This window comes from Barbus barbus, assembly GCF_936440315.1.
Source record: "Barbus barbus genome assembly, chromosome: 11".
Classification (NCBI taxonomy): Eukaryota; Metazoa; Chordata; class Actinopteri; order Cypriniformes; family Cyprinidae; genus Barbus; species Barbus barbus.
The window spans coordinates 29,460,284-29,487,142 of record NC_136739.1 but is presented as its reverse complement, the minus strand read 5'-3'; the positions used below and the strand labels follow the sequence as shown (position 1 = coordinate 29,487,142).

Genomic DNA, 26,859 nt, shown 5'->3' with positions numbered 1-26,859 from the left:
ATTTCAAAATATTTAGCACGAAGAAGGACATTTTAGGGACGCACCACAGCCTTTTTCGTCTGCATTGTCCTCGCAGTCATCCTCTCCATCACACAGCCAGACCTGATGAATGCAGCGGCCGCTGGGACAGGTGAAGTACGTTCCTCTGCAGGTTGGGTAGGCTGTAGATAATACATTACTGTGAACATTCACACTTGAGTAAAATCTACTACTTCATGTCATCCACGGCTGGATTTGAGAAACTGTGGAATGAAATATACATACTGCAGTTCTGTTCATCACTTCTGTCTCCACAATCATCGTCGTGATCGCAGATGTATCCACGAGGAATACACTCGCCGTTACTGCACTGAAACTGACCGCTGCTGCACCGCTGGGCTGAAAACAAACAAGAAATACGTCATTGGTTGCCATTGGTTTTCGTATATTGTGACGAATCGTGACAAAAAATGAGACTGCAAATAGGATAATCAATCAACAACAAATTAAATGTGCTTTGTTAATCAAAACAATTATGAAATGGCTTTATAACACTTGAAATATAGCATGAAAGTCACATTTATTGATAGTTTTACGGTACTTTTATGGTGTAGGGGTGACCCCGAATAGTCGACGCTTCGATAGGAGAAGCCTGATTCGACTCCCAATCTCAGAGTCGAATAATCGCAGGGTGTTATGACAACAAAAAAGTAACAAAATTGAATGTAAATGTAAAAAAATATGCAAATAAAGTCTAATTCTAAATATGAATAAAAACTATAATAGCATATAAATACTACTTCAAATAACAGAACAACATAAGCATGAGTAAAAATGTTAAATATATATATATATATTTTTTTGAGTAAAATATTATTCTACACTCTTAAAAAATAATGGTTACAAAAGGTTTTTCACAGTGATGCCATAGAATAACCATTTTTGGTTCGCCAAAGAAAGTTTTTAGTGAACAATTCTAAAAAATAAATCTCTTTTTTTCTTAGAATAAATCATATTTTAAAAATCTATAGAACTTTTTTTTTTACACTATTTAGAATCTTTTGCCCCATGGAAAGACTCCTTGAATGTTCAAAGTTCTTGATGGAATCATGCCATTAAAAAACTTTATTTTTAAAAGTGTAATCAAGAAAACAAAAATCACATGACTAAACATTATAGCTTCAAAATGAATTGTAAAATTGCAATTGTACAAGAAGCGCAGACGTTTTCCAGGCCATCCAGTAGATGACTGTGTCAATGAGTGTGTCCTGCCAGGGAAATACACTCACTGCAATTGGCCTCGTCTGAGCCGTCTCGGCAGTTGAGCACCTGGTCACAGCGCTGGCTCCTGTTATAACATGCCCCGTTAGCACACCTCAGCTCCGAGCACTCTGGGTAGACTGAGAGAAAGAGAGCACCTCCATCACTCACTCATTCAATTAAATATAATCACTCTGTAATACGATACAGCGTTCCACTGCGGTACGGCATTGAGTGAGTGATCTTAATGTGCGAGCAAAGAAACAGCATAGAGCTAATGTAGGAAACAAACACAAACTTCTGCAGCCAAATGAGCATTATGTGTATAGCAGGTCTGTTAGAGTAAAGCAGTGTGTGATAAGAGCTCAGCACTAATCCACAGAGGAATCTGCAATCAACTCTGACAAACAAGAAGCATATTGTGGCCATTTCTGTCCATCAGCGAGACTCTTAATCTTACAAATTGATTAAAATGCCAAAGGAGCCTTCAAGGGGAAGGAAACACACACACACACACTATATAGGGCTGGGCAATATATCAAATATTCATAATTTATTCACAATATCTTGCTATGATGTTTATGCACTTTATGATATTTAAATGTCGACTGACTAGTGCAAGTATGAGAGCGTTAAATTCATGAAATGCAATGCAATGTCGTGACCGTTCTGCATCCTTAATCCAATGCATTTCCACATGAAATAGGATATTTAAGGAACAAGGAAATTAGTTTAACCACTGGGAACTGGCTGGATGGTAAAAAGCATGCCAGAATGAAGGTGCTTAAAGGAGAAGGGTTGCAATGTGTTTGATGTGAATTCATAAAGTAAGGCTCTATTTCGATTTATTTTGACATCTGATTTAAACTATTAGTGAAAATGGCAACAGAATTGGTCAATTTGATTCCAAACTGTGAATCAGTTCAAACTAATTCACAGTTGATGCAAAACTAATTCAGATATTCATCTGCTTTAGCACTCAAAATATTGCATAGAAATTAAAATTATTAAACAGCAATTACATTTATATTTATTTGTTTAATGAAAAATTGTAGCTTTAAGCAGGGTTATTTTAGTATTCTTGAGATACTATTAAAGTTAATTACATAGTTATTGTAGTTATTTTGAATTCGTTTTAAAGGGGTCATCGGATACCCATTTTCCTCAAGTTGATATGATTCTTTAGGGTCTTAAGGAAACGTCTATAACATGCTTTGGTTCAAATTTCTCAATGGTAGTGTAAAACAACACCCTTTTTACCCTGTCAAAATCAGCAAGCCGTTTTAGTCCATATTCCTTTAAATGCTAATGAGCTCTGCTGACCCCGCCCCTCTCTTCCGTGGGGTGACTGTTAACTTTAGCCACGGAACTTGCTAACTAGCACGTTATTAGGAAAGGCGATTTGAAAAGATTCATAAAATAATCTTATACTCACTTCTTCTGTAGGTGAGGCTGGATCACGAATGATTTGCGCGAACATAAACACATTTAGGTAGTTCGGGGGCGCATTCCCTTCAGAAACAAAGGTAATCCACTGTGTCTTCAGCGGCTCAGATGTCGGGAGTAAATGACGACTGCTATGTTCATTATTACATCCAACAACAGAACACCTCAATCGCTTAATCGGAGACATTCTTACATCTGCTCTGGCATCTAAACAATGGTGGACTGATGACAGCTCACTCAGGGCAGGTCTAAGGTAAAATGCTAGTGTCAATCATTAATCGTGGGAGGGGCCCAGATCTGTGTGACGTCACACAGACAGGCATATGAGAATGGCTTGATATGAGAAAGGAGAAATGATGAAAAAACACTGGGTGGATCTTTATCAGTATAGGGTGGTTGTGTACACACACTTCCAACACATTTCAGTTCAAAAGTGCATGTCGCACCCGATGACCCCTTTAAGTTTATTTTTAATTTGAATTTTAGTTAAAGTTGGAGTAATGTTTGTCATTGTATTAGTGTTTTATTATGTCTGTATAAGTTTTTTATTATTTTTTTGTTTTTATTTGAGTTATATTAGTACTTCAGCAAACTACATGGAAATGAAAGAACATTGAATTTATAAATGTGTATGTGTGTGTGTGTGTGGTTGTACATACACATATGTAGTTGTTCTTTAGTGTTTGGCTTAGAATCATTATTATACTTTTATACCTTTTGTTCTTGAATATTTTGAATTGTTTTTAGCTTTATTTTTTGTTTTCATTTGAATGAAGTTTTGATATTTTGTTGTATGCATTTGTCATTCCATTTAATTTCTTAATTTTTTTTAAATGTGTATATATGGTATTTATAACGTTTTAGCTTTTAGTTTTGGATCTATTTTAGTTGTTTTAATACTATAATTGATTGCTTCTGTTGTCCTCATTTGTAAGTCGCTTTGGATAAAATGACTAAAATGCTAAATGACTAAATAATAATAATAATATATTAGCTCTATTGTCCAGCTCTTATCCAGTCACACACATACCGACAGCATACTTACGGCAGTTTCTCTCATCTGCTCCATCTAGGCAGTCAGGCACACGGTCGCACCTGTATCCTCCCGGGATGCAGGCCCCATTCGTACAGGTGAACTGTGAGCTGGTGCATGTCCTTCCAGCTGCCAGCAAAGATCAAAGACACATGATTATAATATTAGTGCTGTTACATAATTTGTACTGTTCTGGAGTCAGTTAAGAGTATGTTCTCTGTTTTCTTTTCTCTTTCCTGTGCTGCTGCTTTAATAGGAGTTGATTACTGGCACCTGATACTCGTTTGCTGATGACCAACTAACTCCTCATTCATTGGCTCCTTGGGTGGTCCTCATCTTCACTAAAGTGGCATGCTCTCCCTACAACACATGCACGCTTTGCCTTTTGTTTTTCATACTGTTGCCTGCACATCTGAGATATCATGTTTCTCCGACATGATGGAAATTACATCCCCGAACATTACTGTGAGTCAATGGAGCTCTCAGCTCTGACGGGCAGTCGTAATTGAAATGGAAGCAGAAAGCGAGGGAGAGACGGGCGGATGGAGATAAGGAGTACTCACGGCAGTGCTGCCTTTCATCGGAGCCATCCTCGCAATCTTCTTCATCATCGCAGACCCAGTGCTGAGGAATGCACTCGCCGTCACTCAAGCACTGGAACTGAGCGCTCTCGCAGGTGGGCTGGGCTGGAGGAGCGTAATGAAACGGTATTATTAAACAAAGCATTAAAATGAGCTGGCCTGTGCTAGCCTGCGTTTTTCTTTCAAAAAGTAAGAAGGACCATATATTGAAATAAACATGCCACATGATATTTTTACAAACTATTTTCTTTATTTATTGGTTCAAACATTTTTGAAATAGTATATAACCAATCCTTTTTCTGAAGTATATATGAAGAGTTTATTGCAAAAACTCAATTTTTTTAAATTTTCAAAAATCATGTTTTTTATTGTTATCATGTTTTTGTGTTTTATTATGTTAGTTAGCTGTATTTTTTTGTTATTTTTTTACTTACTCAAAATAACCCAACTGAAGTTTGATTGAGATTAATTGGAATGCACAAAGAACTCTTTATATATAGTATGCTGGACAATTAAGTGATTTTTTTTGCTTAAAAACAAGAAAAATGTCAGTGAGCTACGTAAAATACAATTTAAGAGAAAACAAGATTATTTTTCTTATCCTGCTGATAGATATTTTTTCTTTTTTTAAGCAAAAACCCACATATTATAAGACAATGAAAGTGTTTTTTGACCTTGCATGCATGTCAACCTGTTGTTAGGGACTCCCAAAACCAAAATATCAACCTTTGATTACCCATAATAGGGGCCCTTTAAAAAAAATATATATTTGGACCAAAAAAACATGACAAAAATTCTGATAAAATCTTTTTTTGCAGCATACCTTTCAGGATGTCTAAATTTGCCAAAATATGCAGTATACAGCAGTGAAAACTGCACTGGGCATTGTATACCACCATGCAATGTGCCTACTAATCTTTTCACTAATTAATAAACTAATTAAACTGTTCATTCTGGAGTGGATCTGTGATAGTCATCTGACTAGATTTGTAGGTTTTCACCCCTCAAAACTCTTTTGGTCTTTGCCAAACTAGATTTTGAGCCATAACTTCCAGAGATTTGCTATCCATAGAAAGCTAGCGAGATTTACACAGGAATTGATTTAATTTCTTATTTTCATTTCTTGAATACATAGGCTAGTATGAATGTGTGAAAACAGCCCTAAAACTGGTAAGAAACTTGTTTTTAAAACATAAAATGGTGTATAAAACAAGACTTTTAAGTCAAAAAAAGTGGTTAGAAATGCTAACTATGTTACTTTTAAAGTCAACAGACACCTACTATACTAAAAACCTATTTGAAATTGCTGAGTGAACACATGGCTACTGCTAATGTTTTTCACACTTGTCACTCTGTCAGTGTGACCTTGTGACTGTGGAGGAAGAGTTACTTACGGCAACCAATTTCGTCTGAGTTATCCGAACAGTCGGTTGTTCCATCGCACCTCTGGCTTGCTGGAATACAACGGCCTGTCCCACAGTGGAAAGACCCCGTCCCACAACCTGAACCTTCACAGAAAATGACAGGATATTCAGATCATCTGTTCAAATCTGATCTGTTCAAAGGTACAAATGCTGTCACTGCAGCTATACTTTGTCAAAAGATACTAATATGCACTTATAAGATAATAAGAAAAACTTTTTTCAAATTCCATTTAATTCTTTTCCAAATTCCATTTTTTTTTAATTATATGTATATTTTTCTGGATTACGTTTTTCAGACACCATCATTACTACCTTAGTTTGCTAGTTTTATGACATTTACCTGAAATAAGCAAAAAAGTATGATGTTTGCAAATAAAATGTCATTATATTTCCATTCCAAATATAACATCCAACACAAATCTAGAACATAATGCTACCAGTTTACTGCTAACTAGGGTAAATTAAAGGTGGGGTATGTACGTTTTCAAAAACGCTTTAGAAAACTGAGTTGGGGCCGAGTACCAAAACAAACTTGTAGCAAATCAGCAGTAAGGGTCGTGTCTACTCATGATGTGGAGGAGAGAGCGTTCAGTGAACAGCCGAGCCGAGCGACAGAAAGATAGAGATGGCCCTCTCGAAATATTCTGATGAGCTGCTTTAAATAAATGTTATGTAATAAAAGCATCAATAAATATCAATATAGATAGTCAGAATTATACATGATTTTTTTTGATGGGATAACAGCTGGTAAGGTCAAAGAACAGCATAATTTCCCACATTAATTCTATGTAGCATTCCTTCCTGAGCTTTGACCTATGATTTTGCCAGCTCTAAATTTTTATCATCCATTAGCTTTTAAAAAAAGGAGAAAACCCACATTCATCTTACTGGCCTATGGGCTTACTCAATGCCGACTACAAGATAGCAACCAAAGATCTACTCCCACAGATCATAAAACCTGACCATGATGGGTTTGAGACATCCAGATAATGTAATGTAATAAGAAATAATGTAAACATTGCAGGAGTTACTACACAAGATCAAGTTCAAAGATCTCCCCGACATGGACAATGCCCTTCTGTACACAACCCATCCAAAGACCTCTTGACCATTCTAGATGCAATCATGCAATATAAAATGATCAATGTTGCAGATCCGTGAGAATTATTTTAGATGCATCCTTGTCTAAAAATGTACTTCTACTTTGTCTAAACTACTGTATCTCATATTGTTTATTTTGTACATTTTTATTGAAAAACCTGTTTCGCATAACAGTTTAAAATGTATGTGCAATAAATGAAACTCTGAAAGTTAAGTACATTGGAGGTGTTATTTACAGACTGTTCAGAGTAAACATTCAGTTTTTGTCTAAAGTGAAATTACATTCTGTATATATACTGAGACTGAAAGAACGTAAAAATAAGTCATTAAAAAGGAGCTAAAAATGATGCAAAATAACACTTAAAATACTTTGATGATTTAAAAGCTTCTTCCGTGACAAAGACTCACAACACTGCAGCAAAAAAAAAAACTTTCTTGATGCTCATTACATCTTGTTTTCCCGAAATTTTATCTTTTTTCTTTTTTTTTTTTTTAATAAATCAAAATTACCACACTTAAAAAAAAAGCGTAGAAACAATTTTCACTCAAAAAATGGTTAGTAAATTTCACAAATAAACAGCATCAACAGTAACACATTTTCAATAAATTTAAATGTGAATAGGGCACTGATCTATATAGTAATATCTAAATAATTTATAAATAAAGATAATAAAAAATAGTAAATAATACATACTGTAAGTGATTAAATATAACATTTTGGAATGGAAAGACTTAAATATAATTTTCTTCAAAAACGTACTATAAATATCCTTAGTTTTAGTTAACTATATGAATTCAAAGGGTTACCCCCCCCCCCCCCCAAATGAAAATTTTGTCATTAATCACTTACCCCCATGTCGTTCAAAACCCATGTCGTTCGTTCGTCTTCGGGAACACAATTTAAGATATTTCGGGTTTGGAACGAAATGGGGGTAAGTGATTTATGGCAAAATTTTCATTTTGGGGTGGAGTAACCCTTTAACTATTTAATTTGTGTGTTTTTTTTACAGTGAATAGAAGCAAATTTGCATAAGATAAAACAAGCTAAATTTAGTGAAAAAATAAGCCCAATGAGCTCAGATATAGTCTTAATTCAACGTATGTTCTCTGTAAACAAATGGTTTTATTTATTATATTAATTTTGCATCTCAACTAAATGTATTTTGTTTTAAGGATGTGTAGATATTTGTACTGAAAATCAGGACATAAATACGAAAACAGATGTTTGCGGTCAAATCAAAGCAGCACCCATTTCAATTCTGAAAAGTAGTGCGCTCACATATTTTTAAGTGTGCATGTGATTGCACTGATGAAGCATTTGTACAACCGAATTGACAGCCAGCGGAGCCAAGCGTGCCAGTCTGTGAGCAAGCAATTCTACAGCCCTAAATCGCCTTGCTTTTGATCTCTCCCTGTGAGTGACATCTGAGGAGATAACGTACCACCCCTCTACCTTCCCCGACGGGCTCCGGGACATATCGACACCATCAGCATAGCTCAGCAAAGGAGCCCTCCATCAGGGGATTCTGATTGTCTCTTGCTGACACTGATGAATGGTGCGTGCTGTTCCTTGTCAGAAATGTAATTAGGATAAATATCGGTACCGGGTGGTACCGTAGCCCTTACACCCAAATTCCAAAAGCAAAGGGAGATGCAAGGTGGAATGACGTGGTGAAGGGCAGGAGGGCTGGAGAGAGGGGGTGAGCGAGTATGTCTTATCACCACTTACCTAAACACACACACAGACAGACAGTCCATGGTCAAATGTATGTGATCTTCCCAAAAGAAGCTGCAGCAATCAAACTCAAAAGTTACCGGAACTTACATTTGAATTTTTTTGTTTTTATTTGGCGTACTATTTATACGCACTTTCATGAGATCGGGTTGATTGGCTTTGCACAGGCAAACACTATTAACATTTTCTTTGGAAAACAAAAAAAAATTTTTCGCAAAAAACCACACACAATATATATATATATATAAATATACATACATATGAATATATATATATATATGAAGAGTACAAAAATAGTTTTTTCATTGTGCATTCCAATTAATCTCAATGAAAATGCAGTTGTTGGTTTTTGGCTAGGTTAAAAAATAACTTAAAAAAAACAGCTAACTAACACAGTAAAACATGATAACATAAAAAACATGATTTTTGAAAATTTTATTATTATTTTATTTAGTTATCTGTTTTTGCAAATAAACTCTCCATATATGACTGTATATATATATATATATATACAGAAAAAAAAAAAATAATTATATATATATATATATATAAAATTATATATATAAAAATATAATATTTCTTTATTTATATACTTACTACTACCCTCTCACTGAGTATTTATTTGTTTGTTTATTTATTTATACTTCTCAAAGGTTAGAGAACACACCCTTTCACTGAGAAGTATAATAAAATGATATCTAAAAATATTTTTTTAAATAAGTTCAGTTAATTATATTTTTTGATTTGCTATTATTAATGTTCATGGATATTTGTACTTTTAATTGATAATCAAATTGATAATTGTAATTGATCTTTCATTCATTTTTTTTTTTAAGAACGTCAGTTTACCGTGTAATGTTTCAGTAAATGATAATGTACTAACAACCACTTTTGAATTTTTCAGCAAGTGTGGCTGTTTGCATCGGTATAACAAGAATCTTATCTGACCTGCGGCCTTTTAGGAAACTCGTGTGACTCAATCAGACAGCTCAAGCGCACGGCGCCCGCCAATAAGAAACTGAGAACTGCACTAAACTATGAGGTCATCATTGACATTTAGCCGACCAGAAACCTTGCTGAAAATCTGAGGTAATATGTTTAGACATCCGAATGACTAAAAATGAGTCTTACAGTGCAATAAAGTCATCTCTAAATGGATGGAGGAACAACTCCCTCTTGTTGTGGAAGCATTTTAGCAAAGATTTAAAGGAACAGTTCACCCAGAAATGCCATACAACAACAGTTTATTATAATAATGACTATAAGGCTCCAAAAAAAGTCAAATATTCAAATTCCTTCTTTTGTTTTCCAGGTTTTGTTCTCAGATTTTTTGGGAGAATTATTCCTTTAATGTGCTTCCTTGAGTATGGAAGCCTGTTTTTTTCCTCACATTTTCAAGTTTATATCTCCCAATTCTGACTTCTTTTCTTGGAACTGTGAGATATAAATTGGCAATTGTGAGTTAAAAAGTGCAATACTGAGGGGGTAAAAAATGAGTATTCTGACTTTATAACTTGCAGTGCTTGTTATAAAATATCAATTGCATGATATAAATGTGCAATTCGGCCTTTTTTATTTTGCTGAATTGCATAATGTTTACTCACAATTCAGATTTTATTTATCACAATTGTGAGTTTATATCTTGCAATTCTGACTTTTTTCTCACAATTTTTGCAATTCTGATGAATGAATGAATGAATGAATGATGCATTTATATAGCGCTTTATTGTGCATTGCTGTACACCCAAAGCACTTTACAATCATGTGGGGGGGGTCTCTCCTCAACGGCAAAAATCCCATGGCACTTCTCGTAAAGAGTAGGGGTGTAACCCCGGTGTCCTGGATAAATTCCCTCTACTGGCCCTTGTCTATCATGGCCTCCTAATAATCTCCATCCACTTGATTGGCTCTATCACTCTCTCCTCTTCACCTGTAGCTGGTGTGTGGTGAGCACACTGGTGCCGTTTATATCATGCAATTGCGAGAAAAAAGTCAGAATTGTGAGATAAAAAGTTGAAATTACCTTTTTTTTCTTATTCAGTAGCAGAAACAGGCTTCCATACTTCTGTACACAGGTAGTTCGTAAAATATTACTACTCTCAATCCTGTCATAAATGGCTCTTCAATATTAATTTAAACATATCATAGTAGACAGCATGTTGGTTCTGTGCCATTGCAAAACAAACACTGTATTAGCAGAGCATTTATTATGTATGAGTCAGAAGTTTATCAGCCTCGTTCCCCATGATGCGCTCTTTAATAATGGATTTCGTCCTCTGCCAAAGGGCCACGGGGGTTTGTGCTTGAGCCGCGGCACTAAAAGCTCAGCGAGGGCCTCCTCATAGCGAGAGGTCTAGACCAAACACCACAGCAAACGCTTTTAAAGCATGCCAGCCAAATGGGCTTCCTTTTTAACTCCTTCAGCAGCCAATTGGGAAACGAGCCTTTTTCCTGCTCAGTTTACTAATGATAAAATTGCTGCTCTACTCGCTCAAAGGAAGCCTTTGTTGGTAGGACATGATCCCGGAGGTTTCAGCAGCGTCTGTAACGCACAGGAAGACAATTGGCATATACAGGATCTGGGAGGTGAGACGCTATTACTGACACCCGCTCGCAAGGAATAGAATTTTAAACATCAGCCACAGACTGTTTCCACACGCGCTGACAAGATATAAGTGAATGAGAATGCTATATTTTTATATCTGATTTTCACCAGGGTTGTTCTCATTGACTAAAACCACAAAAAAGACATTTTTGTTGAAATAAATGTTGATTGAAATAAAATAAAATATAAAACATTTTTAATTCATTTTTATTGATTAATTTCTTTTTTTTTTCATTTTGATTAATTTTATACTATTTTTTATTCATTTTTATTCCTAATTTTTCTTTCCATTCCTATTCAAGTTAAAGAACTAAAATAACTAAAACTAAATCTGTAATAAAAACGAATAAAAACTATACAGATTAATTAATTAAAATTAATTACTTGAAATAAACATAACAGAAATAAGTATAATACAAATACATTTTTTCTTTTTAAATATTTATTTTATTTTCATTCATTTTTCATTTCTAATTATTTTAATTAGTTTCTATTCATTTTTATTTCATATTTACTTCTATTCTAATTTTTATTTAGATTATGTTGAAGTATTAAAATAAGTAAAAATAAAACTCTTTATTTCAATACAGACATAAAAATGTAAAAATGCTACTTGGAATAAACGTTAACGAAACTAAAATACTATATATATATATATATATATATATATATATATATATATATATATATAAGTTTTTACTCATTTATTTTTTATTTTATTTATTAAATTGTATTAATTTTTTGACACTTATTATACACATTAATTAATTTATTATTTATTCCTCATTTTTATTAAGTTTAAGCTGAAGTACCACAATGATAAAACTAAAACTGAAATAAAAATGAATTAAAACATATAGAACAGACATATTTAAGAGAAAATAAATAAATAAATAAAAATGATAAAACCCCACAACAAAATTACTACAATTTGAACTAAAATTAAGCTGGCAACAAAAAATATAAAAATAAAAGATTATTCAAAATATTATTATTATTACTATATACACTAAAATAACACTGATTTTCACTTGCAAATGATTGTTTTCTCTCAGTTTAACAGTACGAGTCATCTATACAACCTATCAGTCGTTGCCAAGAGCCGAAACCTATCCGCCGAGAGCCTGGAAAATAAAGCCAGTGTTTCCTGACGGTATCAGCAACTGGGAAAAGCGACAGGTAAAGTGAACAGCGGTGGGCCTATCCTGTTCCTGCACTCAGCAAAATGAAGCATTTAGCTCCGTCATTTCCTGGGGTGTCTTTAAAAGGGTTTTATTTGGACGTCTTAACTAAGATTGCGCGAATGACAACAGTTATGCGATTGTCCCGGCGGGCCATTGTCAATACATTGGCTTGTATTATGCAAATGCCGTCCTCCTGTTGATGGCGTCTGCGCTTGTTTTTCCTTCCTTCATTAATGTCTTTGCTTACCCTGTTTTGTTCCGTTCGCTGTTTCCTTTTTTGCCCCCCTCCGTCCCCATCTCCTCTCTGGGCATGTCTTTTCTAATTAGCCAACTTAAATCCTCAGCAGGCAAGAATCCCCGAAACTATCTGAGGGGAAAAACAAGGACGCGCCAACGTCGGGCCACAAAGAGAGTGCGGTGGAGGAATTTTCATTAGAATGAAGCCTCCCAAAGGCTTAGACCCCACTGTGAGACCACAATGGCACAATGGCCTGGTTGGCGGGGCTGCAGCCCCATAACTGAAAGTGTCAGCACGCCAAAAGGCCCGATGGAGACGGATAACAGAATGGGGGAATACAGTAGAGCTTCCTGCGAGAAAGAAAGCCGAAAAGAGGCCCATCCTCCTCCATTCTGCCATCCCTCTTTCCCTTTAAAAAAAACTAAAGACACTTGCCAGCCACTAGCAAAGCCCCCAAAACATCTCTGTCCAGTCCTGCGGGGGCCATGGGAGAGGTGCCGCTTCTTTCATCAATGCCGCCTTGTTTTGGGGGGCGGCCGAAGTGAATGCATGTGCAGGAATGGCTGGCAGAGCCCAGCGCCAGAGCTGGCTGACCATATCGTGGAGCTGAGTGCCGCAGCCCGTTTCATATGGAAATGGACGACGCATAATGCAGTCAATTGCTTTACAACTGACTTTGGCTCGCACGGCATAAACGGAGTCGTGGAGAAAAGACCTACTGGTACGCCAAGGCGGCTGGCATTGGCGGCGAGTGGAAAGGAGGCAAACATAGAGTCGGGAAGCCTATTAAACCATTCAGATCGGCGAAGTTGACTGCCATTAGAACGAATTTGCAATGTTTGATACCGAAATAACATCCAAATTATTTGTAGTTTTTTAAATAATCAGCACCAATAGATGAGTTAGTTCCAAAATCTACAGGCAAACATCATAAATAGCGTAAAAATGAACAATAAACAACATTTTTGTATCTTTTATTTATCTAATTTGAATCTATAAAAATAATATTCACTACTAATTCAAAAAATGCATTAGTATGCAGAAATGAACATTAACCTAGATTAATAAATGCTGTAAAAATGCTGTTAATTTAGCCAGAGATATTAGAGTTCATTTAAAATTAAAACCGTAAACAAATTCCATTACTTAAAATAAAACAAACATTAACTAAATTTAAAATAAAATATTAAAAAGGCCAAGTGCCAAGGCAACATTTCTCACTTTTGTTTAGTTGAAGTAATGACATAACTAAAATTATATAAACTAAAACTTAATAAAAGCCATATAATCATGTTTCAAAATATAACAAACAGACAAAAAACAACTAAATTACTAAAACTTTAACTAAAAGTAAAATTAAAACAAAATATTAAGATAAAATATTCAAATCAAATTCAAAATATTAACAAAAACTATATAGATATTTCAATGATAATAAAATAGCACTGAATTTAGTTCAGTTTTTAAATCATCATTAACTAATGTTTAAGAATAACCTAGTGTTACCCAGAAATTTTAATCCATTAAAGGAATAAAATGAAAACACATCATCATTTACTCACCTTCATGTTGTTAAACCATAAAAGAAGCTATTTTGAAAGTCAATGGGGCCCAAAACAACATTAAACCCCATTGACTTTCATACTGACTAACAAAAACATCTTTTGTGTTCACAGAAGTAAGAGATTTATACTGGTTTGGAATGACATGACGGTGAGAAATTGACTACAGGTGGTTAATTTTTGGTCGCTTTTAAGATGCAATGATTTACAGCACATACTCCCTCAATCCAGTGTCATCAGACGTGATCACCATCACACAGGCCTCTCAGCTTTCTGATGGCATCGCAGCAGTGACTAATACGGCCAGTGAGGGTGCTGTTTACGCTGAGAGGATTAGAAGTCTTCATTAGTGCCAACTGTGTTAACTTCTGTTTCTAACACAGCAGCCCAGTTGCTCAAGGACGGTTACCGGAAAGCCCCAGAAGCATGTGTGAGGTTTAAGGAGCACGTGCAGAAGAGGAAAAATGGGATTTCGGTGATTTTCTCACTGTTCGAAATCCAGACGTCATTACTGTTTGTTTAGCTTGTTCACACATTTGTATAATAACCTACACAGAAGAATGAACACCAAACACGCGTCAAGCGGACATGCAATACTTTCTAGAACAATAAACAATGACAATCTGAAAGTCGTGCTACCTAGCAGGCACATTTTCTCACTCATAGCTGTAACTTTAAAAAGATACTTAAGACAAGAAGAATCTTTGGAGCCTAGTAACTTTTGAGTTGCTCTACGAGTACTTGTGCTATCTGTTTCAAGACGGCAAGAGTGGCAACAGTTACAGCCCACTTTTTAAGCAGCCTTGTATATTCATTTGCTCCATAAGGATTTCAAAGTATTCTTCAATAAAGATTTGTAAGCTTTATGATGTTAATATTTCAAATATCATAAAATCTTCATGTCTTATAGTCTCATATAAGAGAAGATTAGAGCTGGACAGTAAGATTTTTCGACAATATAAACAATTAAGTTGAGATTTCCCGTATATCTTTGCTATATGTCTAATATTTCTACGCTTATGAGTTTGCTTCATGATTTGGATAAAATTAGATGCACTTTATAGACAACTTGATTATATAGTTTGCATTCTGTGGCAATGAGCTGAGCTATGTAGTATATATTGTTTTATGTAAATGTACAGTATGTATGCAGGCAAAGTTGGATATACTTGACTAATTTGCGATAATATAGTTACATTTGCGACAAATTTGAGATTTGTTATGTAGTATATACTGCTTTACGTGAGTGTGCTGTATGTGTGCGGATAAAGTTGGATCCAACTTAAAATGTATTGTCGTAAATATATTGTTTATATTTTGCAACAACATAAATATGCAAAGTTCATTGCAAAATTATTAAATATATAGAACATATAAACAGTTGGAAAGCATTTAAAGATATTATCGATTAAAAAAAGATAACTTTGATTTCTCTATGGAGGCAAGGATGCATCTTTTTATCTCACAATTCTGACTTTTTTCTTAGAATTGCAAAAAAAGAGAGAGTCATAATTGTAAGATTAAAAGTCAGAATTGCCTTTTTTATTTATTGTTTTTTTCTGTGGTGGAAAAGGGCTTCCATTGATGTTTACAGTTTTAAAGGAGTCAAATGCAAAAGTGTTTAAGTTATGAACTTTAAAGCTTGCTGACAGCCAGGTTCAGATAAGATCCTCTGTCCAGAATCAAACTGATTTCCTCTCTTAATTTCATGCATGGAAATCCTGTTACTGACCATGAGGCCCCTCACTGATCCACATCTGATTGAGCCAACTGAATGAGATATCATTGTTCGCTGATCTTCACGGTATTGTCTGCACATAATAATAAAAAGGCTGCTGGTGAATGTGACACTGCGTGAAAGTGTCCTTTAGAATCCAAAAACAGCAAATACGTGACTAATGAAAGTGAAAAACAAGTTATAAATCAGCATAATCTTCACTTTTGCAGGCAATGAGTAACACGCTATTGGCTGTAAATATTAATTTACACTGGATGGTTTCACAAGTTGGTTAATAAACACCATGAATTGAGGTGTCAAAACTGTTTAGACTGTGCCAGCTCAGGGTTATTTAAACAAAAAAGCCCAAGTTTAAATTAAATGCATGCTAAACAAGGTAACAAGTAGCTACCTTTAAAGACCTTTGACCCTCAGGCCTGAAACTGAGAGCTTGAGGAACCAGCAGGAAGTGAAGCTCAGCGGATTAGAGAAAGTAACCTGTCCCCCCTCCATCAAGACCTTTTTGGTCATTTCCTCCAAAAACTCATGCTGAATAAAGCTGGATTACAGGAACTCATTCCTGGCTCGCATTTCTGAGGAGATCAATCAACTTAAATCAACAAACTTAAACGTGATGCAAACATATAGCAGCACGAAATCCCAAAAGATGCAACATCCCAATTCTACCTATAATCAAACAATCTGCAATGATTTCATCTCAATAAAGACAACCACAGCTAATTTTTCACTGGGTCAACAGAGTGTTTCATGAGCGGCAATGGTCGTCTTGAGCAGCAGCTGCAGAGTAATTAGTTGCTTGGTTCACATAAGAAGCTTACATACTAAGGGTTGGGCAAAAAGAAAGCAGATTACATTTGGAGAAGCTCTAGCCATGCAACCACACAGAGCAACCTGTTGCTGTCTCAAACTCTAGCTCCCCTCCACAGCAGACTGGTTAAGTCTTTTACAAACAAGCCCAAGCGCAGAAACGTGTTGAATTTGCTTTGTACCAGCAGCTTGGGGTCTGCTAGAGATTGTCTTGAAGTCACATGCTCGTCTCTGTTACCTGGCAACGCCAAAGCCCATGCAAAAGTTCTCCGAGAATCTCAGATCTGAGGGAGGCTTAGTGCGCCACGGCAACAATTACCTAAGAACTATTTTCTTAAACAAATGCACACTTGTTTTGTTTCATTTTCACGATCCAGTTTTATTTTGAGCGAAAATATATTAATTTCTAGCATGCATAAATAAAATAATGCCGTTATTCGCACGAATAAATGAGCGATTGTTCATTTTTCAACACACTTTGATAATCTAATTGCATTATTTCCCAGTTATGTAGGTCAATTAAACCAGAATAATTGTGATATTATGCAGAGTTACTTGCCCGTTACGTCTATTGTTAGAAAAAAAGTCCACTAAAGGGGACCGTATCTAAAACAAATCTGAAGTTAATAACAAAAGTCGCAACGTACCTTGACAATCGCAATGAAGCACGCATAAAGTTATAATGAGGAGAAGTTGGAGGTGCATAGTGACGCACGGTCCCGGCTCATGAAGCCGGCCAGATGGAGCTCTTGGGACTGAGATGCAGTGAAGTGGCTCTTACTCACTTGTCCTGGGCTGATGAAAAAGGGCGTGCACATGACGCTCCCCCCTCGGCTCGACACACAGGATCAAATCCTTAACTGGCTCCCAGGAACCTGTTGAGCTCATTGACTCTCCTGCATAATGTGTGCATGGTGCAACAGTCACAGTATGTGAAATATTTACAAATCACTGGTATTATTGCTGTAATAACAATAATAATAAATTGATTGGTGTTTGGTGATGAGTTTTCAGCTCAAGGTCTGCATTTAAAGTCACACCAGAGGTGTTCAGATGAGATCAGGACTTTGTTTTCTGCAGACCAGTCAAGTTCTTCCACACTGACTGAATCAATCATTTCTTTTTTAACCTTGCCTTATACACCGAGGCACTGTCATGTTAGAATAGAAAAGGGTCCTGTCCAAACTGTTGCAATAAAATTAGAAGCACACAATTCCCTAGAATATCATTATATGCTTAAACATTAAGATTTGTACTCATAGAAATTACTAAAGTAGTCAAACCTGTTCATTAGAAGGGGGTGACCCAATACTTTTGGCAATATAGCACCGCTGTCTGCTTCCAATTTAAACTTGTGTTTGATTTAACAATTAATAGAAATGTTCATTCAGCCTATTCATTTTGTCAATAAACTACTCAATTATGAGAAATATTGTGTCAGCAAAGTGTACATCATTGTCATACCAGTTGAAGTAACTAAATAAAAAAATACGGAATATAATGCCGAACACAGTTTTAAATGTGCTACTTAAGGTCAGTGAGTTTCTATAAGGTGTCCAAGATCTCATGCTTAGCTAACAAATGATCCTAAAGTGTTAAAGGGAACCTTTTATGTCCGAAACTCTTAATGTGATCCTCAATTTACAATTTTCCCACTGAATTAAACATTTTAAACTAACCTAAGATTTTGTCTAGTTTCTCAATCTGACTGGCTTAGGTTATAAGGTTATAATTTAATGTTAATCAAATCAATTATTTACTCAATCTAATGCAAATGTGTCAAAACAAGTCTGCACCTTTCGCACCAACCACAGAGTCGTGGCGACATCTAGTGGTGAAACCCGGGCACTACACCTGCTTTTTTCAGCCCAATCTGCTTAACCTGAGGGGGAAACACAACACAGACATATCTACATCAGCAGGACGTGTTATAAATGTGAGTTGATTAAAAAGCTGAATTACATTCGCAAATGTAGTGAAAGCACGCGACTGGATGCGCTGTTGCTAGGGGCAACCGGGGACGCTTTGAACAGCCACAGAAGCCGTCGCTGCGGTCGAGGCGCCTTTGTGAAGAAACCTGGGTTTGTTTTTCTGCAAAAATACAGCTTTGAAAGATTCAGCATGACATCTCCTCAGAAAATAGACCTCAAAACGATGATCAAAGACACTAAACAGGTAAGCGATGTTCTGTTTACGCTCATTTCTGCAACTGACACGCATGATCTGTGTTTGCCTGTCGACTGTTTTGATTTTGCATTCGTGATAAAATCGTGATTTGAAACACATAATTCGCCCAAACAATGACAAAGCAACTGGTGGCGCATTACTAAATTACAAAAAAAAAATAATAATAAAGAAAAGCCCCCCCGAAATTCAGATTTACTTCATTTTAGTTAAATCAAAAGTTTTAAATATCTGCATTAAAATTGTATAATACCTGAGGCGTGATACTCTCCTTGCAGTTTGTGAGCTTTTTAAACCCCAAATTCTCCCAGTATTGTAAACACCGGGGCTTGTTGTCACATTTTTATTTATTTTTAAATTTTTTAACCCCGTTTAGGCTACCATTTTCATGTTACTTCTCCCACTTCAGTTTCCACCAATACTACTTAAGAAAATAAAAATAAACAATACAGTTCATATAACACGCATCGACTTTTTGTCATAACATGCCTCAGTGACGTTGTGAAGTTGTCATAATGGGCATAAATAGCATAATGCAAGCAAATGCAAAGTGTAACTTACAAAAATAATAAACCATTGTTTTGGTCAAAAAATATTACAGTTAGTACGCAGTATAAAATTATATTAATAATACTTATGTATTTAAAATGTGACAACTTGCCCCAGTTATGAAAACACAGATCATTTCAAATCTGCCCTTATAATATATTTTGATTGCTTGCTTGCCTTGTGTATCCCAGTGTGATTTTATTGTTAATTTATCTAATAGAGCAGCCTAGGCGATAAACCTGGGTCACAAGCATTGCAAAACAAGGAGGGAATTTTAATTAATAATAATAATAACTAGAAAAGGCGCAGCTATGGAAAAGTTTTGCAAATAAATAAACAAGCAATCATGAGGAAATGGGAAAATCCATGAAAACTTGCAAAAATACCGGATTATAATGTCTCTCAGATATAATAGAAGCCCTTGATGAACAATTACTATCAAATAATAAGATTAAAGAGAGAGAAAACTCTCCCAAACATAGATTATATAAACAGCATACAGACCTGACTCTACCAAAAGCATAGAAGGTATTAAACAGCAAAAAGACAAACCTCACAATAATATGCATGTATCCATAACTAAACTAATGAATCAACAAAACTATAACAAAATGATGTGAACAGGTGAATGTGAGCCTCCCTCCTGACTGAAATGGTACAGTCCCATTTCCTGCTGGAGTGGCAGAAGGTGGTGCCAAAGCCCCTTTTTGCCTGATTGTACCAGCAGCCACTTCTGTAATTCTACAGCTGAAGATATATAAGAAGTGTGCATCCTTCATTAAACTCTAAGGTTATTAAGTACCGTTTCTCTCTGTTTCTGTATTCAAAATATGGCATACATTCTGTATACTCTACATTTTTAAAAGCATATTAGGCTATACACTGTATAAAATGTAGTTTTAAAGGCTTTTAATTAAAATCCATGCAAATACCCGGATGTTTTTATTACACAGGGAAACATTGTTGCTGTTTTCACAGGACCAGTCGTCAGATTATTAAAATGTTTAGTACATTACATGCCCATTAAAGTTTGTTCATCTTCAGCATTTTACAATATGATGATATTAAAGTTTTTGTTTGGAGGATTGAGAAAAAGGATTGTAATTTAAAAGTTTAAGACAAAGTTTTTGCTATTTAAACCTCCTTGGCTTTTCAGTTCATTACATTTGCACTATAAATTGCAGTGCTTTTTATTTTTTGAAATTATAAAAGTGAGTGATAGACGTATCATCCAGGCTGATTAATCTGCAATATTTGGCCATTTAAAGTCATTCTGCCAACATTTTTGTCATGGCACAAATATTCAAATAATGTTTACATATTTTTGAGTGAATTTTGAGTAATGGTTATAATAAAAAGTGTTATTTCGTGTACTTTAAATTACATGCTATGACTAATTAAAGAAATAATTCACCCAAAGATGAAAACTGGCTGGAAATGTTCCCACCCTCAGGCCATCCAGGATTTAGATGAGTTTGTTTCTTCATGAGAACAGATTTGGAGAAATGTAGCATTCCATCACTTGCTCTCCAATGGATGCTCTGCAGTGAATGGGTGCCGTCAGAATGAGAGTCCAAACAGCTGATAAAAACATCACAATAATCCACACCACTCCTGTCCATCACTTAGCATCTTGTAAAATCACTTTTGTTGTTGAATATAATGACTGACTGAAATGAAATCGTATTAGCACAGGTTTAACCCCAGATCTTAATCTTTCCTATAAGGATATGGACGATGTGCACCAAGCCTTGGAAAAGCTCAGAAGTCTCTCCCAGGTAGAAAGGACAGAGGCAGAAGTGCTGCGTTCAAGAATCGACGAGCAGTCGACTCTCATCTGCATCCTGAAACAGAGAGCAGACGAGATGCTTCTGCGCTGTCAGGCTCTGGAGAAGATCAACACAGAGCTGGAGAACCTGAGAGCCAATGTGCAGCTGGAGCTGGAGAACGAGAGGAAGAAATCTGAACTGCTGGAGCAGAGATTCATGCACCTGGCCTCCAACCACCGAGAGCTGATCAACTTCAAGAACGAGTACAAGAGCCAGAATGCGAAGCTGGAGAAAGAGAACGAGAGACTCAGGAAGGAAAATGAAACACTTTTCAGTCAGGAAGTGCTAGAAAAAGAGAAGACCATCCTCAAACTTACTCAAGAGCTCAAGGAATTGGCAGAGCAACACAAGATACTAGAAACAGAGTATCAGTAAGGAACGGTTCTCAGTTTCAGTCTGTTCTGGAAGTAAAAGCCTCATTGGTGTCCATAGAGAAATACATTTTTAATGAGAACACCACTTACAAAACAGCCAAAATTGACTTATTTCTGGTAAAGATTACACTAACATAGAATTCATAATGCTGAAGAGAGACCTTTTTCATGAGCTCATGCTTATTAGAACAATTTATTGATTTGTTTTTTTTAAATACATATGGAAAAAATAAATGGGAAATATACTTCCAGAACTGAAAAAGTGGATGGTCACTGTTTACTTGATGTCCTTCAGTGAAATAAGTATTTGCCAATAATTGTATGATCCCAACAGGGAGAAAACAACAGGTTTCCAGATTAAACTGAAAGAACTGATCAACCTCCATCAGATCAAAGAGGCTTCTTTGAAGAACGAACTGAGTGACACCCAAAAACAGCTGAAGAATGCTGTAGAGATGTGTGCAGGTACAGTATGTATTCGACATTTTACCAAAACCAAATAATAATAACAAACTCTTCTTCAAATAAGAAACTTGATTGTAGGGTTGTTAAATGCATAACTGTAGTTCATGTTAAATGACATTTAAAATGGTGTTTCTCAGTTAGGATTGTGGAAAAACAACAATAAATGCAAATATTAAAATGCAAAAATATAGTGCACCTTAGTATAGCAAAATAATTAGCTTCTTAAATAGTAAAATAGCTTATTTTCAAAGAGAAAACATATTTTGTTGTTGATGTACATTCAATTAAACTCTATACAGTGCTTTGGTTTATATTTATCTAATAAACTAATGAATTAATTTTAATGCTTGATTGATAAAGTATTTTTGTGTTGTTGTCCTGGTACACTGCAATACACCTTACACATTTCTTTCCAACAGAGTTGGATCTCAAACTAAGACAAACTCAGGAAAAAGAGTCAATGAGGGAGACAGACACTCAAGAGAGACTGGAGAAACTCATGAAGGAAAAGGATGAGCTTATTGATCTCTCAATGCAGCGTGGGAAAATGATACTGGTAAGCAATGAAACAATTGTTCAGATTTCACTAGAGTGACCATACGACCTCTTTTTCCTGGACATGTCCAGAATTTTTGATTGCATAAAATGCCGGGGTTTTGGCTTACGCTTACGACATACGTTACATGTACGCATATTTGCAGTGCTTTGACCGTTCTGCGTAGATCCCACCTTCTCGCATGCCACGACTGGTTGATTATGCACAATGCCTGCATGCTATTAGTCAAACTACTTCTTTAGTCATTACCTTCAGCAAGTATGAAGGATCCCGGCCAGGACACTTCTAGGAAAAGAGGATGTATGGTGATTTCATGTTAATTATCAGTTACATTACTGTTTGTTTTCAGATGGAGTTCTAATGATTTCATTGTAATGTTTTAAAGGACAAGCAAGTTGAAATTCAGGAGCTGGAGCGGAAAAGGCAGGAAGCTGAGAACTGCAGACTAGATGCAGAAAACAGGTATGAATCTCAAAACACATAAAAAGACTTTTATACATAAACACTAGACTTTTTGTATGGATAACACATGCCATGTTTATTAAAGGAATAGTTCACCCAAAAGTGAAACTTTCATTATCATTCACGCAGCTTCAAGTCATTCCAACCCTGTCATTTTTTTGTCTTTTTTCCTTCCATGAAACATAAAATTTGATGTTAGGCAGAATGCTTCTTTTTCCATTTGAGGAAAGTCCATAATGAATAACACTGTCAGGCTCAAGAAAGTAGCATAACAGTATGATAAAGGCAGTCGTCTTTAGGTAAAAGGGTAAAAAGAACATAATATATAGTCAGAACGGCATAAGGGTAAATTTGCATAAACCAATATGACAGACAATAGATCAGTTCAGTCTTTCTTTATCACTTTTGAGTTTCCATTCACACATGAAATTACCATTATCCATATTTTTTTTCAGGTTTGAAACGGAAGCAGCAGCTGTGAACAGTGAATTAAGAGTGAAGGAACTACAGGACGCCTTAGAGAGGGCAGAGGACACCTGCAATGAGTTGAAAAAGGTCTGTTAAAAGAAAACCTGCATGTATATTGGACATTTTGATCTCAATGGCATATCAATGTTTTTACATATCACATTTTAGGAGTTTGAGGCATTTAAAAAGCACAGCAGTGAACTGCTTGGAAAAGAGAAGGAGTTAAACTGCAAACTTCGCCACATGATCATCTGAGCCATCCATTCCATGTGTATCATCAAAATCAGCCATAATATAGCGAAAAGCATTCACTTTCTGATCTGACAGCGGAGCTGGCTCATCGCACATGGACTGGTTGTAAATAATGAAGGGTCAATTGAGATTTAGAGAACTTTTTTCCATCAGTAGGAGGCAGTTTATAGTATTTCTGTAGGGAAAGGTGAGTTTGATAGTTTGCAAATAGGTTGGCTAAACTGTGACTTTTATAAATAAAAATGAGCATTTTTAAACTTCCACTGTGGTTTAGCGTCGACTGTCACAGGCTCTGTCATGATTATTAGAAAAACTCCTAAAAATGTGATTCTTTTAAAAAAATCTCTGATCATCGTGAGCCTTAAATTCAAGTTAAATATTGTTTTTCAAATAAGGGAATTTTTTAACTAATTTGCCAATTTAGAAGATTTTCAAATGCCACAACGTTTTTAGCTCTCTTCTACCAAGATGAGCATATCATATGATGCTTATCAGATTATTCAGGGTTTCTGCAGGTTTTGTAAAATGTCTTTTTAAGACCAAGTAAAGAGAATTTATGGAATAATTTAAATGGAACAAAATACATCAGTCTGGTCTCTGAAAGTAAATGCCTTGTATTACACTTCAAAGTCTGAAAATACAACTTCCAACCAATCTCCAAAATTACATTTTATGTCTTGTTTTATGAGAAACTGATTTTGTTTATGATTATGATTAAAATCTGTTTATGATTAAACAAACAAATACCTGCCAGTGGGCATGTTTTAAGCATGAACTCATTTAATTTAGTTAAATATTTCAGAAAACAAGACTTCATATTTTCTATTTGCTTATCAAGATTTAAGAATGTTTAGATATTTGTATTAGAAAACAATACTTTTTTGCAGTGCAATGCAACATTGGCTTGACTTTATGAATTTATGACGTTCTGCTCCGATTTAAGACTTTTTTTTAAGGACTTAATTTGTGGAAGGACATTTTAAGACATGCAGAATAGTGAATAGTTCACCCCAAAAATAACATTCAGTTATTATTTGCTCACTCTTTTTTGTCAATACAATGAAAATAAATGGTGTTTGGATTCCACAATTCTTCAAAATATCTTCTTTTTTGTTCTTCAGAAAAAAGAAATGCATTTGCATTATTCCAAACATTTAAAAAACCTGAAAAATAGATTAAATTGGTACAGATTACCACTATTTTGGAATTGAATCATCGTGACAGCTCTATCTAATGCTCATCCGTATATATGCAATAAATCGGACTGTTCTGTATGTAGCCTCGTTCCCGAGAAGATAAAACCATTCAACTGTGTTAGTAAAAGCTCTCAAGCCATATAGCACGTAGAAATGCAATGCTCACCTTCCAGTTCCACTTCTTTCCAGCACTTTAGGTCATACATTCACCATGTATTCCTCCGTGCTCTGATAACATAACAGAATGAAACTGTGTTCCTGTCAGGTAACAACAGCATGTCTTCGCAAACAGCAAGCTTCGGTATAAAATCACAGTATTTTGCTGATGTTTGCTCTTGGTAATTTTTAGTGTAGTAATGTTAGTGTCTTTCCTGAACTCATTTGTGGGCAAAAAACAGGTAGTTAGCGTAATTGTATAGTGGTCATCCGGTCTGCATCTGTATATGTGTTTTATAGAATAGAACATCTGGATGGATTTATAGATGTTCATACCTGATAGCATGTTAGTCTTGAGTTAACTAGTTAAAGATGTTTTCATTGCATTTACTGATGAAATATTTGAGTCCTAATTTGAGGATATTTAGTTATGTAGCAGAGCCTTTTCTTCTCCAGAAATGATGGTGCTTCTAGGGTGTTAACCCGGGAACTAGCTCAGATCTTTAACCTTTAAGGTTAGGTATGTTAGTCCTTATATCATCCGTGTGAGTTTTTAATGATCGTGAGGTTGCGGTCAAAATGCTGGATTCTTGTTGTGTTCTCGTAACTGCACGTTGCTGTAGCCGGTGTCACCATTTCATGCATCTTATCAAGTTGAGGCAAGTTTGCATCCGTGCCATAACTGACCAGTGCACCTGCCCTTTTATTGCATTTGACCTGGTCAGTGGTTCATCACCCCATTGCCATGACAATCTTTTTCCTCGGAAGTGCTGCGAATATGGGAATTGCCTTATATGGGAATCACTGGAATGGTGTGAATGACTCTGTTTCTGTGACCTCTTTGTTTTGTCAGTTGTAATTCTTTCCAAACATACTGATGTAGAGAGGACTTGACTGTTAAGATCATTTATTTTAGATGATATGTAAAGCATTTCAAGTACAAATAAAATCAAAATGAGAAGTACATTTTTTTTGTAATTGTTTGTGGTCCTCCAACTTTCTTATAAGAACATCCCTGAAAAAAAATACGTCTTCAACTGGCCTAAGCTGGTTTGCGAGTCTTGAAGCTGGTTTTAGAGATGTTTTCTGGGAGATCAGCTTTCAAGGTTAGCTTCAAAATCCAGTTTTTTAAGCAGTGATGTCCAGGTCACATTTTACTCCAAAATTAAAAGAAAAGTCTCATTGTTATAATGGTTCAAGCATGGTCTAGAATTTTGCCAAAACAGCAAAAGGATGGATTATGGTGTCGTGAGGCCCCTTTTGGACCCCCTTTTGTCATACTGCTTTTTTTAATGTCTAAATCGTGAGATTTAAATATGAAAAAAAAGTCACAATAATGGATCACAAATAGTGAACAACATAAAATATGCAATAATATTTGTATAATGTGCAAATAGTCAGTGGCACTCATTCAAGCTTTTTTATTTATTGGATTTTTTTGGCATATTAATTTTATATCTGCATTTCTGGGTGTCAGGCCATGATATTCTCTTATTACTATCAATTCTAAACTTTTAGCATTGATAGTAATAAGAAAGCAAATCAGAATATTAGAATGTGACACTGAAGACTGGAGTACTGGCTGCTAAAAATGCAGCTTTGCATCACAGAAAGAAATACATTTTAATATATATTAAATTACAAAACTGGTGTTTTAAATCCTAATAATATTTTG

At 35.4% G+C, this 26,859-nt stretch overlaps 2 protein-coding genes across 2 annotated transcripts in view; one reads left to right on the top strand and one right to left on the bottom strand.

Annotated features, from left to right (window-relative positions):
- Window positions 1-17,398, bottom strand: part of LOC306876874 (low-density lipoprotein receptor-related protein 2-like) — a gene marked incomplete at its 5' end in the record, with an annotated part of 108,373 nt that extends 90,975 nt beyond the window's left edge. The window contains 7 exons of the mRNA XM_079428315.1: window positions 45-161; window positions 265-378; window positions 1,269-1,379; window positions 3,731-3,847; window positions 4,282-4,404; window positions 5,694-5,807; window positions 17,341-17,398. Coding sequence (XP_079284441.1) covers window positions 45-161; window positions 265-378; window positions 1,269-1,379; window positions 3,731-3,847; window positions 4,282-4,404; window positions 5,694-5,807; window positions 17,341-17,398 — 754 coding nt within the window. The remainder of the gene's footprint in view (window positions 1-44; window positions 162-264; window positions 379-1,268; window positions 1,380-3,730; window positions 3,848-4,281; window positions 4,405-5,693; window positions 5,808-17,340) is intronic.
- A 1,194-nt stretch (window positions 17,399-18,592) lies between these two features.
- On the top strand, window positions 18,593-26,159 carry LOC306876778 (coiled-coil domain-containing protein 89). The gene is made up of 7 exons (XM_079428180.1): window positions 18,593-18,868; window positions 21,154-21,626; window positions 21,964-22,094; window positions 22,514-22,650; window positions 23,036-23,112; window positions 23,568-23,667; window positions 23,749-26,159. The coding sequence occupies exons 1-7, from the start codon at window positions 18,815-18,817 to the stop codon at window positions 23,833-23,835; spliced, it is 1,059 nt and encodes a 352-aa protein (XP_079284306.1). The 5' UTR covers window positions 18,593-18,814; the 3' UTR covers window positions 23,836-26,159.
- Window positions 26,160-26,859: the final 700 nt, after the last annotated feature.